The following is a 16,817-nucleotide window of genomic DNA, read 5'->3' on the forward strand; positions in this document are numbered from 1 at the left end:
TGCTAAGTGACAACACAAACATCCACTTTAATATGAGGTAAATACCCATTTAATAAAACATTACAAAAACTGTCTGAAACATGTTCAAATACTACGGATGGTAAATAATACTGATCGGTTCTGGTATAATAGAATATAATGTTAAATATCTTGAGCTCAGCTTCTGGGATTGAAGAAACATCTCAGTTCATCATGGCTTTAACATTTACAGCAGCTTGATAGTCTGTTTTGCAAACTAAAATGTGCTTAGCCTATTCTGCCATTCCTCAAAGAGGGATAAACATTGTCAAGGCAACGTAAGACGTTAAAAATACAACCCTTAATGTGGTAAAAATTCTAAGGTGGCACAAGCAGTACTCTAAGGTGGCACAAGCAGTAGTTTGAAAAATCCAGCCAGATACATTTAATTTGACCACCGAGCTGAGGAGAACTAGTCAGTTTATACCAAACAAAAGAAAGTACCCTGCTCATAGTCCCATAGCAGTTATTAAACTGAAATGCTGCCACTTAACATGCAAATCTAAGTGCATTACCTTTTTCCATTTAGATAGTGTGAAGAAATTCCCAGAAGATTAGCATACAAATTCAGCTCTAGCACCACTTGCACACATGGCACAGATCTGATAAACCAGACTACAGCATCAAATTCAGCTTTTAGTACAGGCTAGTTCTTGGATTCCATTCTGAAGCACTTGTAGGCTTACAGTGCATATGCATTCCCTTAAACACTGTTATCCCAAGCTGAATGGAGCATTCCTGATGTTTTGACTCCCAAGTTCTGGGAAATTTCTGCAAGAAAATGTAAGCATGTTGCAAATCTGCACACCAAGTTAACATCTGCATCCTGCAGAGGGACTGTTTGGATACTCAGTTCCTGAGTTCGTCACGTTGAACCGTTGCAGGTGTTAGAACAAACAACTGAATTGTCAGCTGGTTCGGAGTATAAAAGGAACAGCAAAACATGAACAGTGAGGAAAGACACACAGTGATGAGGGGAAAAAAAAAAAAGTGTTGGAACTTGATCTCGAGACAAATGTGATGTGAACTGAACGTGGTATTGTGCGAGTGCTGCGAAATACTGTTGATGCAAATAACAGTGAATTTCAGTGTCATTTTTGATACTTTGTATCAAAGTATCATTGCACAAACCTTGCTTTCAAGAGTAAATAAAACAGACCTCTATGATACGTTATGGCTTGTTAAAAATAATTTACAAAATGTTAAAAGTGCTATGAGTCGGTTTCTAATACAGGAACACAAGTCTCTTGTGGTCTGGTGATGTGGTAAATTCAACGCCAGCTGCCGCTCTCAATCGTCAAAGATTTCTGACAGAACTTGAAAAAGAAATTGCATCTTTGACTTGGTCCATCACATACAGGTGACTTCTGCAGCCCCATCGTCTGGCTCAAATCCTCCCTCATCTAAATGGGACAGCGCACTGGGATAACCCCCTCCAAACACGGGGAAACCGCCGATTCCCCCTGAACATGGAGATGACAGCTCTGTGAGCGGTTCATCCACTCCTCGACTCACAGAGTGACTACACACCTCTCGTCGTGTCGATCCCTTCAGGAACAAAAACAAGAGGGTTGAGATACAAAATAACATGTCATAAAATCTCTCAATTTTGCATTTTTTGGAAATGTTAGAGAACAAAAGAATTTTGTCCTTTATGGTTTTGTATTTTTATTCAGAAAAAAAATTGTGACTTATCGTTAACTGAAACTATAAAAAAAAAAAAAAAAAAATATATATATATATATATATATATTTAATAAAGTAAAATATAAATATTAGAAACAGAAATATTGCAGTTATCTTAATATGGTTTATAAACTAGTTGTTAATGTTTGAATTACATTTTTATATTTTCTGTTTTCACTTTAATTTTAGTAAATTTGTAGATTTTTGTCATTTTTATTCAATTTTTTTAAAACGCCTATATAAAGTTATTAATTTTTATTGATTAATTTTTGTTATTTTAGTAATTCAAGGTCAACTAAATGATCATAAGAGGCGCTGCCTTGAAAACTTGCTGAAATATAAGAGTTTAGTATTTCATTTTAGTTAATATTTAATTTGTTTCAAGTAACAATATTTCTTTTTATTGTTTTAGCTGATGATAATAACCCTTCTGGCTACTAACTGATAAAAGTTACAGAAGTACTAAAATGCAACCCTAAAAAGCAATTAAAAAAAATTAAAGCACAAAATTACTAATGTAATAAAACATACAAATAAAAGCCAACTCAAAATACTAATAAATACAATAATTGTATATACAAAACTAAAATAATGGTTTGAGAGTGGTTGTTCAGAATCATTTGGGTTATCTTAAGTTAATTTTGGTTGAACTATCACTTTAAAAGTTTGTCTTCCTCACAAAAATGGACTGTAAATAGACAATTGTGTCCTTTAAATATGTCTTATAGACTAAATAACAAGAAAAGCAACAGATTTACAAATGTAATGGTTTAAAATGCCATTAGCAAACAAGTACCTGACTGTGCTGTGGTACCGTTTGGCCCTTGACGGGTCTTTGTAGGAAAACAACTTGCTTGGTGGCGAGATTCCCTTCACTGCAAGAAAAGAAAAAAAAACTTAATCTCGGCATACGGTGATGGGGTGTAAAAAAACAGGATTATATGGCTTGTACTATGAGGGTCCCACCTGTCATGGCGAATAATCGGGGTGGGCAGCACACAGGTGAGTAGCCAGCCAAATTCTGCTAACGTGTGGAGCAGAGGACCACAGTCTGTCTTTACATTTGAACCCTGTGACACAAACAGGAAATCATTAAAGACGACATAAAACGGCACACACTAAACTTCCTTCATGTGATGGTGACATTTTAGACATTTCATACATGCAGTCACACCTCTATAACAGTCCACTGTTCCACTACAATTGTGTCATTGGCAGGTGGCGCTGTGCTCTTCTCCTCATAGACAAACAGCCCCTCTAGAGACCTGGGCACTGGTTCACCTGTAAAAACATCCATTAAAAATCTACATTATACTGTAGAAGCTAGTCAATGACAATTCACAGCTAGAATTTTACATTGTTATGTCTAGATATGTACATGTGAGTCTGAATGGTAATTTAATCATTCAAACGCATCCTTTTATCATTACTACTGCTATCTGAATGCTAAAAGTGACTGTTTATAATACAAGAGACCATTTTATTCTGATTATTCTATATTTTCACCCACTGAACCACAGAGACATAATTTAGTCAGTGCTGGAAGTGTCAATAACCTAAAAAAGATAATTAAACTGAACTACTTGTATGACAGCAAGATAAATCCATGGACACCAACATGTGAGAGGATAAAAGAAGAGCGAATAAGATGATAGAGCAAACACTGGGAACATTACAGAGCGATTGCATTTTTTGCAATTCATTTATACATCCTTTATAATATTTACAGGTAGACAACATACACATATACTATTGTTCAAAAGTTTGGGGTTAGTAAGATTTAAAAAAATAACAATAATAATACTTTTATTCAGCAAGGATGCATCAAATTGATCAAAAGTGACAGTAACGATATCTGTAAGATTTCTATTTTTTTTAAATAAGTGCTGTTTTTTGAACTTTCTATTAATCAAACAATCCTGAAAAAGCAGGTTTCCACAAAAAAAAAAAAAAAAGTTTTCAACATTGGTAATAATAAGAAATCACCAAATCAGGATATTTTAATGATTTCTGAAGGATCGTGTCATACTGAAGACTGGAGTAATGACAGCCGAAAACTCATAAAATATATGACATTTTAAAATAGAGTTATTTTAATATTTCCCAATGTTACTTTTTCTCTTGTATTCTAGTGTATCTTTGGCGAAAATTAGATTATTTTTTTTTTTTTAAATTGGATTTATTTTTATAAAAAATTCAAATGCATTCCAAATGACCGCCAAATAAATACACACACAGAGTATATACAGTATACACATATTAAATATATGCATATGGAAATATATTACATGGGAAGAAAGGGAGCGAGATTATAGAGCTACTTTGTATACTGCTTTTCATGGTCAAAAATGACTAGCTCCAGATGTCTCAAACACACACATCTGATCTAGCTCCTATTAGTCTGGTGCGAAACAGGAAGCACGGTCGTGAGGTTAGGGATGTGAGCTCTAAATTTAGTTCTGGTGGGAGACAGGAGAAGGGAAACATGGCTTTGGTTAAAGATAGAGAGATGTGAAGGATGAATAAAGACGAGGATTATAAAGATGACTTCTGAGAATGAAAAGATATACTTGGAGAAAAAGAAAAAAAGATGATAGGGGCTCTGATTTGCTAAAAACAATCAGCTAATTCCTTATAATCATAATCTTAAATCTTCCTTAGGAAGAGCTAAAGAGGATGTTGACATCTTCCTTTCACAAACACAAACATTTCAGCTGGAAAAACAACCTGCCCAGGCAATCAAATCATGACAGACAAAAACAAGTCCAAGAACTACCTTTAGGTGTGTCCCAGTATACAAAGGAGTCGACCAATGACCAGCCCTTGCGGTAGTAAGCTGCTGTCAATTCCAGCCAATCAGCTTCCAGGGCACTGACAACTTGACCTTTCCTGGACACGCGCATGGACAATGCCCCCTGGTGGTAACAGCAGGCCAGAGAGTCCAGCGGGGCACATCCCGGAGCCCAGGAGTGAAACAGCACCAACAAACTCAGGTCTGAAAATGATAGCGAGTCTCTCACGTTTTGTATGACCATTGCAGGCCAATGCAACCTCAATTTTTGACATATTTTAGTAAAATGAGTCATGCAATGGTCAGCTTTAGACACCATTTTTAATAGGCCAAACTATCAGTCCATCTACCATAACTAATAAGTGTAACAGGGCAGATAAATGAGGTACAGTACTCGTGTTAAAACGCTAACAGCCTCTGACTGATCTTAATCTCACATGTGCCCCGAAATGGTTGCCATGGAGAGTTGAGAGGTTGGTATGATGCCCAGAGGGTGAGGAGACACCACAGCTCCACAGAGGACAAAGATATTACAGGGTTAAACCAATTCAAACTGATACCACTCAAGACAAACTGAAGAGGAAAAAAAAAAAAAAGCAAAGCATCTTCACAAGTCTGAATAAGGTTATTAGAAATTATAGTCTAGTTATTTTACCAATGCATCTCTTTGTCAACTTGGTAAATAAAAAAAGAAGCTGCACATGCCAAATACAATTTTCTCGTTTGATTCTAAGGTGAAGTGACATGATCTTCGTGAGTTTCACCCAATCATGCATGATTCAAAGCATTTATAGTCCAGCTGTGCACCTGATTTAAAACTACTAAAATTTTTTATAGACTTCAGATGGTCCATAATGAGATTAGAGGAACATCTCACCTGGGCTGTAGCTACGGCCCTCTAGATCTGCATCTCCGGGCGGTGTGCGAGGTGGGGTGCGGGGCGGGGAACGGCAGCCCCTCCTGGGACTGGGCACTCTACCATTACACCCCCCTCCTCCAGCCTGCTGGAGCACTGACCCTACGAACTGCATGCCACCCCTGGCATAGCTGTTCACCTGAGGACAAACACACACGGATAGTGATATGAAACCATATTTAAACATTCCATCACAAGGAACAGAAATTTATGTGGATTTTTTTGAAGAGAAAGACCTCAGCATGAAAACTGGGCATTGTACACTAAATGACTGAGGATCACACACACTACGCGATTTTCATTTAAATCTGTCATCTCAGATCTGCAGACTGGCGCTGTCTTTCAGCAACACGTGTCAACTTCTCTTGACTGTAAATTGGTGGAAAATCGGGGAAGAAATCGTGTAGAGTATTCCAACCTTTACCCAATTTTCTTTTTGTAAAGCAAAAAGAACTTAAACATTTAATTAAAAATCTAAATATCGTTTCAAAATGCATGACTCTTAAAAAGCCATGTGTTGTGGCCACACATTTTTGGCAAGACTACTAAAAACTTGAACTAATGACTAGCGGTCGGCCGATAAGTTTTTCTGTTTAGTCGTTGTGTTTGAGGAGGGGCATTTATTTTGACGGTGATGAGAATGGCAGCACCTTGCCATTTAACAGTTCTCTCTAATACAGATAGAAGTCTGTCTAATAATCAGAAGTGTTAAACAAAATAATTAAAAGGCATACAAAAAAGTATAACGATTGCTTTTATATTAATAGTAATAGAAAGGCAAACATTATACTACTTTCGCGTTTACTGTCAGCATTCTGAATATAAAATGAGTGTTATCTTGGTTTTATTTGAAAAAAAACATAGGATTCAGGTTATACTGTTTACTTTATATTAATATAATATATTTTAAATATTTCTTTATTTGTGAAAAACATTGTAATAAGATTACAGAATCAAGATGATGGCATGTTTATTTGACTTTTTTTTTTACATTCAAATTTCTTAAATATTAATTAAAATAAATCATTATATTTTATATTGACTTCATATCAGCCACCCTGCTCTCTGGCATCAGATGTCAAAAAACAATATTGGTTGAACACTACTAACAACCCAAGAGGTCTGGCAAAAATAAATAGATACATAAATGAAAACTTGTTTTTTTTTAAATGTAATTTACAGTGTTCAACATGGACAACAAACAAAAGCATTTGAAACAAAGACACAGACCCTGTCTATGAGCAGTCTAACTGTGTCACTGGTCAGAGATTCTCCTGGCAGTGGCCACTCCTCCACTCGCAACACTGGCAAGCTGTCAATCATTGGCACTGCATGATTGCTGCAACCACACAACACAAACAAACAAATACACATCAATTAAGGAAATGCATTTTAAACTCGCAGCATGAAAACATTATGCATATTTTATTATTGCTGACATTAGCTATTCTTGACATGTCCTCCATTAGCACAGTATAAAAATGCTGACACATTTAACCCTTTTGACCCCAACTGACCACATCGGTTAATGGTTTAATAAGAAACTAGCATCAAAGGAAACTGTTTTCAAACAACACATTTAATGATTTACAACTCATTCCATTAAGCTTCAGAGATACTTCTATGCTGCTTTCCTTCGAGAAATTACCAGATGGAGGCATCTTAGTAGACAGGAAGTCAAGCAAACAATGGATGTGGATATGCTACTGCCTGAGAAAGCTATTTTTTGCAGGTTTCACTGCCATTGTCTCTGCTTAAAAGTGCATTCAAGCTAATGCTCACTGGATTCAGACATCAATCATAGAGAATTCATAGAAGTTGGCATTACACAGCTCAATGTTTTTCACACTACAACACTATTAACATACTACAACTGTCCCAGACTTTACTTTTGAATAATTTACATCATCATAGTCTAGCCTGTCCTGTTCTTCCACTGCTTCTTTGCAGGTTCTCATTGGTTACTGAAAAAAAAACACACACTGTTGTCAGGGGCTTCTTTTAACTTAAACTTAACCCACATCTGTAGCTAGACTGTCTGACCTCCCACTATGATCTCAGTAAATATTCATGCCGACTCATTAAAAGTTAATTATTTACTTGGAAGGAGCTGGTGTGGGGTTTTTGGGGTACAGAATAGGGGGTGCAATGGTGAGATACAAAGTGCTTGTCATGATGAACATTACCTGGATCGTGGGCGGACCAAAATGGCCCGGTAGAGCATGCTGCAGGGCAGGAAGCGGGTACGACCCACCGAGAGGATGATGGGATGCAGGGCAGCCAGTACATAGCCCTGGGTGTAGTAAGACTGCAGGGCATGGGGCAGCTCACAGAGCGAGGACAGATACTGCACTGTAGGCCGACTGCCTGTGGAACACAGCACAAATAAAACTCACAATACACTCAGTGGAAACCACCATATAATCTAAGCTAATATTCTTAATACCTTATGAAAATATTATGAGGTTACAGGTTGTCTCATAAAACTGGCATTTTGATTATGTGCATTGTATTTTCGTAGCTTATTTTTGGACAAGAATGACCAATTTAGACAACAATCATATATCATTCAAAAGAAGCCCATACGAGCCTGATGCATCCCAGTTTATACTATATTTTGTTCTAAACATAACATGTACACTATAGTTCAAAAGTTTGAAGTCCGTAAGACTTTTAAATGTTTTTGAAAAGACATCACTTTTGCTCACCAAGGCTGTATTTAATTGACCAAAAAAAAAAAAAAAAAAAACGTAAAATAAAATTGGCAATGCTATGAAATGTTACCATTTAAAATAAATGTTTTCTATTTTATATACATTTTAAAAAGTAATTTAATCCTGTGATGGCAGAGCTGAATTTTCATTACTCCAGTTTTCAGTTTCATGTGATCCTGAAATCATTCAACTAAGTAACATTTCTCAAGTAATATTCATTATTACCAATGTTGAAAACCGTTATAAACTTTTTGTGGAATCTATGATACATTTTCCAGGATTCTTAGATCAATAGAAAGTTCAAAATAACAGTATTTATTTAAAAATACTTTTTTGTAACATTGACTGACTTTTGATAAATTTAAAGCATCCTTGCTGAATAAAATATTTGTCTTTTAAAAAACATTATACAGTTGTGGTCAGAATTATTGGCACCCTTGGTAAATATGATCAAAGAAGGCTCTGAAAATAAACCTGCATTATTAATCCTTTTGATATTTTATTTGAAAAACTAAAACAATTGAAAATGGGGGGAAATCTCATTATGAAATAAATGTTTTTCTCAAATACACGGACACAATTATTGGTACCCCTAGAAATTCTTCTGAGTAAAATATCTCTGAAGTATATTCCCATTCATATTTACAATTTTGAGCACTCCAGGAGGATTTTGAACATGAAATTATCCAGCCATGGCTTCCTGTTTCACAGAAATATAAACAGGAGGGAAAACAAAGCCCAAATTCCCTTAATCGTCCATCACAATGAGAAAAACCAAAGAATATATTTCTGATGTGCAGCAAAAGATAATTGAGCTTCACAAATTAGTGAAGTGGCTTTAAGAAAAGAGCTAGAGCAGTGAAAATTACCATATCCACCATCAGGGCAATAATTAAGAATTTCCAATCAACAGGAAATGTTATGAATCTGACTGGAAGAGGACATGTGTCTATATCACCCTAATGCACGGTGGGGAGGAGAATTTGAGTGGCCAAAGACTCTCCAAGGACCAAAGCTGGAGAATTGTAGAGAAAGGTTGAGTATCGGGGTCAGAAAACCTTTAAAAAAAAAAAAAAATTATGAAACAGCACCTACATCACCACATGTTGTTCAGGAGGGTTTCATAAACAGATTCTATCAAATACCAACAGATAAAAAAAAAAAAAAAAAAAAAAAATCAATAAGTGACTGACACTGTTAGAAATCTTATAATGGGCCATGTTTGGATCTTCCAACCGGACGATAATCCAAACACAAACCTTAAAAACAACACAAAAATTGGTCACTGGGCACAAAACCAAGTTTCTGCTATGGCCATTCCAGTCCTCTGACCTGAACCCTGTAGAAAATGAGTGAGGAGAACTGAAGAGAAGAAGCACCAACATGGAGCTGTGAATCTGAAGGATCTGGAGTGATTCTGGATGAAGAAATGGTCTCTGATCTCTTGTCAGGTGTTCTCTAACCTCATCAGGCATTATAGGAGAAAAACTTAGAGCTGTTAAACTGGCAAATGGAGGTTTCAAAAAGTATTGAATAAAAGGGTGCCGTTAATTGTGGCCAATGTGTATTAGAGATGAACATTTATTTCATAATGATACTTCCATTTTAAATTCATATTCTCCAATGAAAGGATATACTTGTGTGATAAAAAAAAGATCAAAAGGATTAACAATGCAGAATAATTTTCACAGCCTCCTTTGATCATATTTACCAAGGTTGTCAATAATTCTGACCATGACAGTACATATATAAAAGAATGGTAGTGTATTCAGCTTTCACTCAAAATTGTCGCACTAACAATATGAAAACTGTCAGATTCACCGAGTCAAAATTATAAAATACCAAATAGGAGTGATAAAATATAAACAATCTGTAATCAAAAATTTGTTTACCTAATATATGCACTTTTTTGCATTACTATATTTAAAAAAAAATTAAAAAATTTATAGCATTACATTTCCAGATTCCATTCCACTTAGGATGCTGTCTATGTAGGCAGCAAACAGCAAGACTGCCCACTAGGTGTTGGAACAGAGCCTATGTTAAGGTTTCTAAGGCTCTTCGATAGCGTGCTACCGTTTGGCTTCTCTTTCTCCTGTCTGCAGCCTCTGACAGAAGATCACCCTTACGTCTCCCTCCTCTCCCCCACCCCCAACACACTTCCTGTGTCCACAAAGAGCTGCTGTTCACAGGGACGGCTGGCCCCACGCCACACACACTCACAAACACCCAGCCGCACAAACACAACATTCCACCACACACACACACACACACAACACAAACATACTCGCACAAACGTTCAGTCCTTCGGTTCCCACACTGGGGCAGACCAGCAAACAGAATTTTAGTCTAACAAAACTCAGGCCAAATATCTTCTCTGGGGAAGTTGTGGTCTAATGGTTAGAGAGTGGGACTCGCAATCCAAAGGTTGCGGGTTCGAGTCCCGGGCCGGCAGGGATTGTAGGTGGGGGGAGTGAATGTCCAGCGCTCTCTCCACCCTCAATACCACGACTGAGGTGCCCTTGAGCAAGGCACCGAACCCCGGGTGCCGCAGCATAAATGGCTGCCCACTGCTCCGGGTGTGTGTTCACGCTGTGTGTGTGTTCACTGCTGTGTGTGTGTTCACTGCTGTGTGTGATGGGTTAAATGCAGAGCACGAATTCCGAGTATGGGTCACTTCACTTCACTTCTCCCTGTAAACTCGCTCTCAAATGGTAAACAGCTATGAAGGAAAATGAGTTTTCTACTCATCCAAGCCTAATTTGGCAGCTACCTGAAAGTTTCACCATCGCAGCAGTGTCTGTGACTTTGACAGGCACGTCTGTATGCCCATCCCTTACACCTGAGCTTCAGAGAAGCATCAAAGACACGTTGGTCCTCAGGGGCTGAGAAGAGCGGTGGATCTTTCACAGAGATTGGGAGCCTGGAAAGGCCAGCAATTTGTCCCAAACCCTTGAACCCCCCTCCTGTCAACTCACACACAGAGGCCTCTGTTCTCCAGAGAGACAGAGACTGTGTGTGTGTGTGTGTGTGTGTGTGTGTGTAAGAGAAGAATCAAGAATAGATGAATGAAAAGGCATGAGAACACGTGAAGGTGAAAACGCAGAAGGAAAAGAAGAGTCTGAAGGTGTGAAGGCTTCATAGGGAAAATGAGAAACAGACAGACTGGGAAATAAGAGAGGGAGAAAAAGGAGGTAGAGTGAAGGAATTTATGGGATATTTTATGACCCAGAAAGAGAGTTTAGGAGAGAAAAAATAAATAAATAAAAGATGTCTTGTGTATGGACCATTTGAGAGTATGAAGGAAAGGTGGCAAATGAGAAAGTGAGCAAATTTCCCAAACAAATATATAGAGAGAGATAGATAGATGTTTGTTTTGCATTGCATTAAGGAGAATATATATTTTTTGCTCTGTGGTATTTTAAAGGGAACGATAATGCGTTGATAATGGCGGAGAACTGTCCCAGGAATAAAGTCGTTATTTTTGTTTTCTTTGCACACAAAGTAGTAGGACCCTTGCTGTCTATGCAGGTTCAGAAAGCTCTCAGATTTCATCAAAAATTTCTTAATTATCTTAATTTGTGTTCCGAAGATGAACGAAGGTCTTACGGGTTTTGAGCTACATGAATACAATAATTAAATGCAATAGATATTTTATGGTCCTAAAAACAGTAATTATTTTCATTAGGCAAAATATTGTTCCTTTTCTTTGTGTGTGTGTGCGCGCGTTTCTGTGAAACAGGAATGTTTTCACGCTGTAAAATACTGCAAGGTCATAGCAGCTCATTTCAGTCACAAGCAATGAGACAACCTGATTGGTTTTGCTAAATTAAACTGCATCAACTGGACTTTCAGAGCTCAGTTGTACTTGTTCCTTAAAATTTTATGCGCTACATATATTTTTTACTCAAATCCCCTAGCACGTCAGTATGAGATTAACCAAAAAGGAGATTACACCAATATACTGCCGCATGGAGCAAGTGGATTTTTTCAGAAGATGACTATCAAATTGAACTGAATCAAATATTTATAATGCAATGCTCCAACTATAATGTTGAATACTGACATTTAAAACGGTTTACCCAAAACTTTTAATTGTCATATACTCATTTTCATTTGATGGGAGTGAAATACGATGAATTTTATTTTTGGGTTAACGTTACTTTATTGTACAGGACAATTGATGAAGGTATGTCAAGTAGTGATTTAAGGCCAAACTGAGAGGTTACTGAAGCTAATCCCTATTATTTTAAGATGACAGCAGTGAAACTGATCCAAGGTAGATATTAAGGCCACTAGTTGTAATTCTGTAGAAGAAAGAACAGCTGGGCGCTCTACAACCAAATGCCCAAATTAAGAAAGTTCCTGTAAAAAGGCATTACTAAAATTTTGCATTTAGAAATTTTGCATTTTAATTTCAGTGAGCATTACAGTATTTCCCAGTACCAAAGTCATAAACACCTTTTACAGTTTTGAAAAATCTCTTTACATGTGGCTTTGAAAATCCTCTTTTACACAAAACAAAGACAAAACAGCCCAACCGTAAACCTTGCTGGAGACACATTACAGCACTCTTAAAAATAAAGGTTCTTTAATGCCATCTTTGGGTTCATGAAGAACAGTTAACAATGGAAACTTTCCATTGCACAAAAGAATAGTACACTGTTCTTCACACTTAAAAAGGGGTGTTAAAAGGTTCTTTTGAGGTTGTTTTAAGAACAATCAAATTGTTTTTCTATGGCATCATTGGCAACCCTTTTGGAACCTTTTTGGATCCTGTCTTGACCTGCAACATGTCAAGACACGTTGAAAAGTGAGGAGTATATGCATGAAGTACGCAAAATACAACAACTTTGGTATTTTTACAAGCGATACAAAGTCTGTATCAACTTCATGATCAGCACTACCATAATTTTAGGTAGAAAAATGTGTACATGCCAAGCTTAGTTTCTCGCACATGGCTGCAAAGAAGAACTGAAGTACAACTACACCTTATAACTCAAAAACACAAGACTCACAGACCAACACAGCAGAGGTGGTGTTTCCACAGGTTACACTCAATAAGCAGTTAGAGCGACACAAAGGAGCCTGGAAGCTGTCTAAATAATGTGAGCGCTCCGGTGAGAAGCGTCAAACACCGTCGCTTCAGGCATCTGTACACCAGGTGTTCTCAGGAATGAAAGGCTGGAACGAAGGCTGAACTGACATGCCAGTTGACTCACTCCCACAGCCGCAGACATGTTTATGTTCAGATCCAAAGGTACAATATCTGAAGATGTGTTGCCTTACAATACGATCTATTGTTCTAATATTATTGATGCGTGTTGATTTTTGAGACCAGGTGACAACACTTCCAAGGAAAAGAGATTTAGGTCAGTTTTTGGGTAGCACTAAGATTTCCTCTTAATATTCTAAACGTGTTGGATTTGAGGCTTGGACAGGTGGAGACGTGACCCTGTGAAAACGCTTCACATTCCAAGCACTACCTGGATACTCAACATATACTACATCACAAAAAGATTTCAAAGGGGGGTGTGTGTGTGACCGACCATAAAGAGATGTACAGTCAAACCAAAATTTATTCAGACACCTTCAACATCTCACATTATATCAGTTTATTCGCTATGGTTTAGAAAATGGTAATAAAATATCACAAGCACTCAAAAAGAGTTAAACTGCGTCAGAACGAATTCATCTAGATAATGTCAGATGACTTTAATAGAAAGGCACGTAATGGATTAAGATCAACCAAAAATTATTTAGCTGTTAAATTTAAGTATAGAATTAGATAATACTAATTTAGTTATTAGGTCTAGGTCAACCATTTACCAAGCAATGCTTAATTTAGTTGAGTCTGTGGTGTAAAAAGGTTGCATTAGCAATTAACGATAAAACACAAAACACGGTCAGGTCAAAGTGTCAATATTTTTTTGATCCCAAATTTTACTGGTAGTCCAATGCATGAAGAATGTTTCTGCATGAAGAAAACTTTATTTTGCTATCCTCACACTTACATTTATGAACTATAGTGTCCTGCACCCACTAGTAAACAAGTATCGAAAATCATATCTGGTGTCTGAATAATTTTTGGTTCGACTGTATATCACTTTTATGATTATTTTTTTTCTTCAATACTGCATTTCTATTGTATTCTATTGCTGTTAAAGAAGCATTATCCAAAAGTGCACCAACCCTTCTAGGATCTGAAACCTAGCATGTCAAAAACAAGTGGATTGGAACTGAATGAGTAAAAGACTGCTTTCATGAATACATTTCATGAGAGCAACCCTGTTGTTGGGATAATAAGTATATTTTCTTTTAATAACCAAGTCATTTTCACGCTATGCAGGATACGACACTGGAGACTTGCATTTACTCTGTTGATACCTTAGAAAAATGCATGTTTGTTAAAAAATATGTATGTTAAAAGATTGGCCAGTTAAGTTCGTATATTTTTCAGTTTCAACGCACAGACTGAAATACGGTCTGAATCGTAAATGAGTGTAGTATTGAGCGACTGATGTTTCCTCTCATGCTCCAGATTTTCTTTCTCCACCATTTCCCTCTCAAGGCTGGTTCGCGAGTCGCGACAGAAAACCGCACCAACTTTGAAACAATACCTTTCACATCACTAATATTTATACTATACTACATTAATTCTAAATAATATTAATGTGGGCACATGGGCAGTATGAAGTAGACTGCGCATGGTCCCTTCAAACCAAGAATGAGGCGCTAATGAGAAATTCAGAAACTGTTGCACAAAGCAAGCGAGTATGAATATCATCTTGTGGAAGAGACGCGGGTGTGCTGCCGTCTGTCTGTGGCCTCAGACGCCCTTAATAGAGGAAAAACCTCCTGACCCATTTCCACATACGATGAGTTTCGGCGCTGTTGCTGGGTAAAACGGTGTAATCTCTCACTCCAGGACGCACATGCCAAGATTCATCATGCCACAAGTTTGAAAGAGAAGACATGGCATTGACTCAAATCATAGTGAGCTGCCTACCCAGGCAGCATTTTTGTCCATGCCACTGATGTTTAGTAAGGCAGCATGCTAGGTTTTGAGACAAATGAACAACTGGAGCTCTTATTCATTACACCCTTGCAAAATGAAAACGTGGCATGCCAAGTAAGTTTCTGCAAATAAATAAATACATATAGTTCTAGTTATTGTGAATAGCTTTCAGAACAGTTGTCAGTTTGTTTACTGAGAGTTAACGAATACTGAATCAACTTGTAGAGAACTACGGTTAACGGTTACCAGGGCAACTTTTTATTTACGTTATTTGTAAGCGAACATCACTTAATCTTTGCTTACTGCACTGATCTGTAACGTTACCTTCCAGACTGAAGTCCAGCAGCACATACTCGTACACGGAGTCTGTTTTAGTCTCGACCTGTGGTCTCTTTAAAGTGGAGTAGATTTTCCCCGGGCTGTTGTCCTCCGGGTCCTCCAATTTCCGTAGTCCACATCCCATATTAGCGGGATCTCCAGCACACGTACGGCCAGACACGGGGCGACCCACTCGGCCACGCACTCAGAGGACTCCCGCTCCCGTGTTTAGTGGGTTTGCTTCATATTCCAACAATTTAATCCTTTGGGAGTGGCAGTAAACCGAGGATGACGTGCCGTGTGGCCGATCGCCTTTAAGAAAACGGCTTAAGTCAAGCAAGTCCTGCTACAAGGTCTTTATGAGACTACAAGAATAAAATATTTTCTGAAGTTGTGCAGTGAATAAATCCAGACTGTTTTCATTAAAATCTCTACCAGAAAACCACATCACACTCAGTCTTCCTAAATGGCCGCGAAATAATAAAACAAAAGTTGTGGTGGGCTGGAATTATGTTGAAATTAATGAGGGGGCGTGGCGAAGGAGGAATGATTGACCAGGGCGGGGCTGCATATTAAACAGGAGGCGGGGCGTGTATACTAAAATGTCTCGAGGCAAACAGAAAACGTATTACTAATGTTATTGTTCCGTTTAGTTATTTTGTTAACCGACTCCTAACGTTTTTAAAACATATTTCGAATTGTAATAACACATTAACATTTTGAGACATGGAGATTAAGAAAGAAAGAAAAAATATTATGATAACGTGTAACGTCTATTAAAACGCCTTACACTTTGATAACAGTTAAATGAACTCTCAGTATTTGTCCTCAAATTGTTTTCTTGGCATTATTATGTCATTTTTTATTCTATAATTATTTTAAAACTAACAAAAATGTTTTATTAAAAATGGGATGTATATTTTTTCATTTTTCCTCCCTCAACAATAATTCATGGTGAAAAATTCCTACCAAAACCAGCAATGACGCAAATAACATTTAGGTCACTTTCTGGCACAGTGTAAAGCAGGGATGGAAATACTATAAAGTGACATAAACCACTTTAACTGAAGACTGTAGCACTAGAAACCTCTGTTCAAATAAGCGGTAAGCTAAATTTGTTGGCCATATAAAACTTGAGGAGCTGAGTAGAAAATTATATATGAGCAAGAGCAAGAGTGTATTTTTTTTAAAGATTAAGGTCTAAAATATCTAATTTACTAAACAGTTGGCCATTCATTTAACCCATTCTATCCATTTGAGAGCTGTTATGATATACCTTCCTTAAACCAGCAACACAGCCAGTGATCAGATGTGTTTCTTTGAAGAGTTATTATATGATTATGACTTTCATAATTT

At 37.2% G+C, this 16,817-nt stretch overlaps 1 protein-coding gene across 1 annotated transcript; it reads right to left on the reverse strand.

Annotated features, from left to right (window-relative positions):
• Nucleotides 1–24: 24 nt before the first annotated feature.
• LOC306877222 (raftlin-2-like) lies at nt 25–15,945 on the reverse strand. Its single transcript, XM_079428852.1, has 9 exons — nt 15,468–15,945; nt 7,598–7,778; nt 6,642–6,750; nt 5,373–5,550; nt 4,481–4,699; nt 2,879–2,985; nt 2,671–2,774; nt 2,501–2,579; nt 25–1,566 (listed from the first exon to the last, which is right to left on the reverse strand). Exons 1-9 carry the CDS (start codon nt 15,604–15,606, stop codon nt 1,369–1,371), a joined length of 1,314 nt encoding a protein of 437 aa, XP_079284978.1. The 5' UTR covers nt 15,607–15,945; the 3' UTR covers nt 25–1,368.
• Nucleotides 15,946–16,817: the final 872 nt, after the last annotated feature.

This window comes from Barbus barbus (genome assembly GCF_936440315.1).
Source record: "Barbus barbus genome assembly, chromosome: 11".
NCBI classification, from domain to species: Eukaryota; Metazoa; Chordata; class Actinopteri; order Cypriniformes; family Cyprinidae; genus Barbus; species Barbus barbus.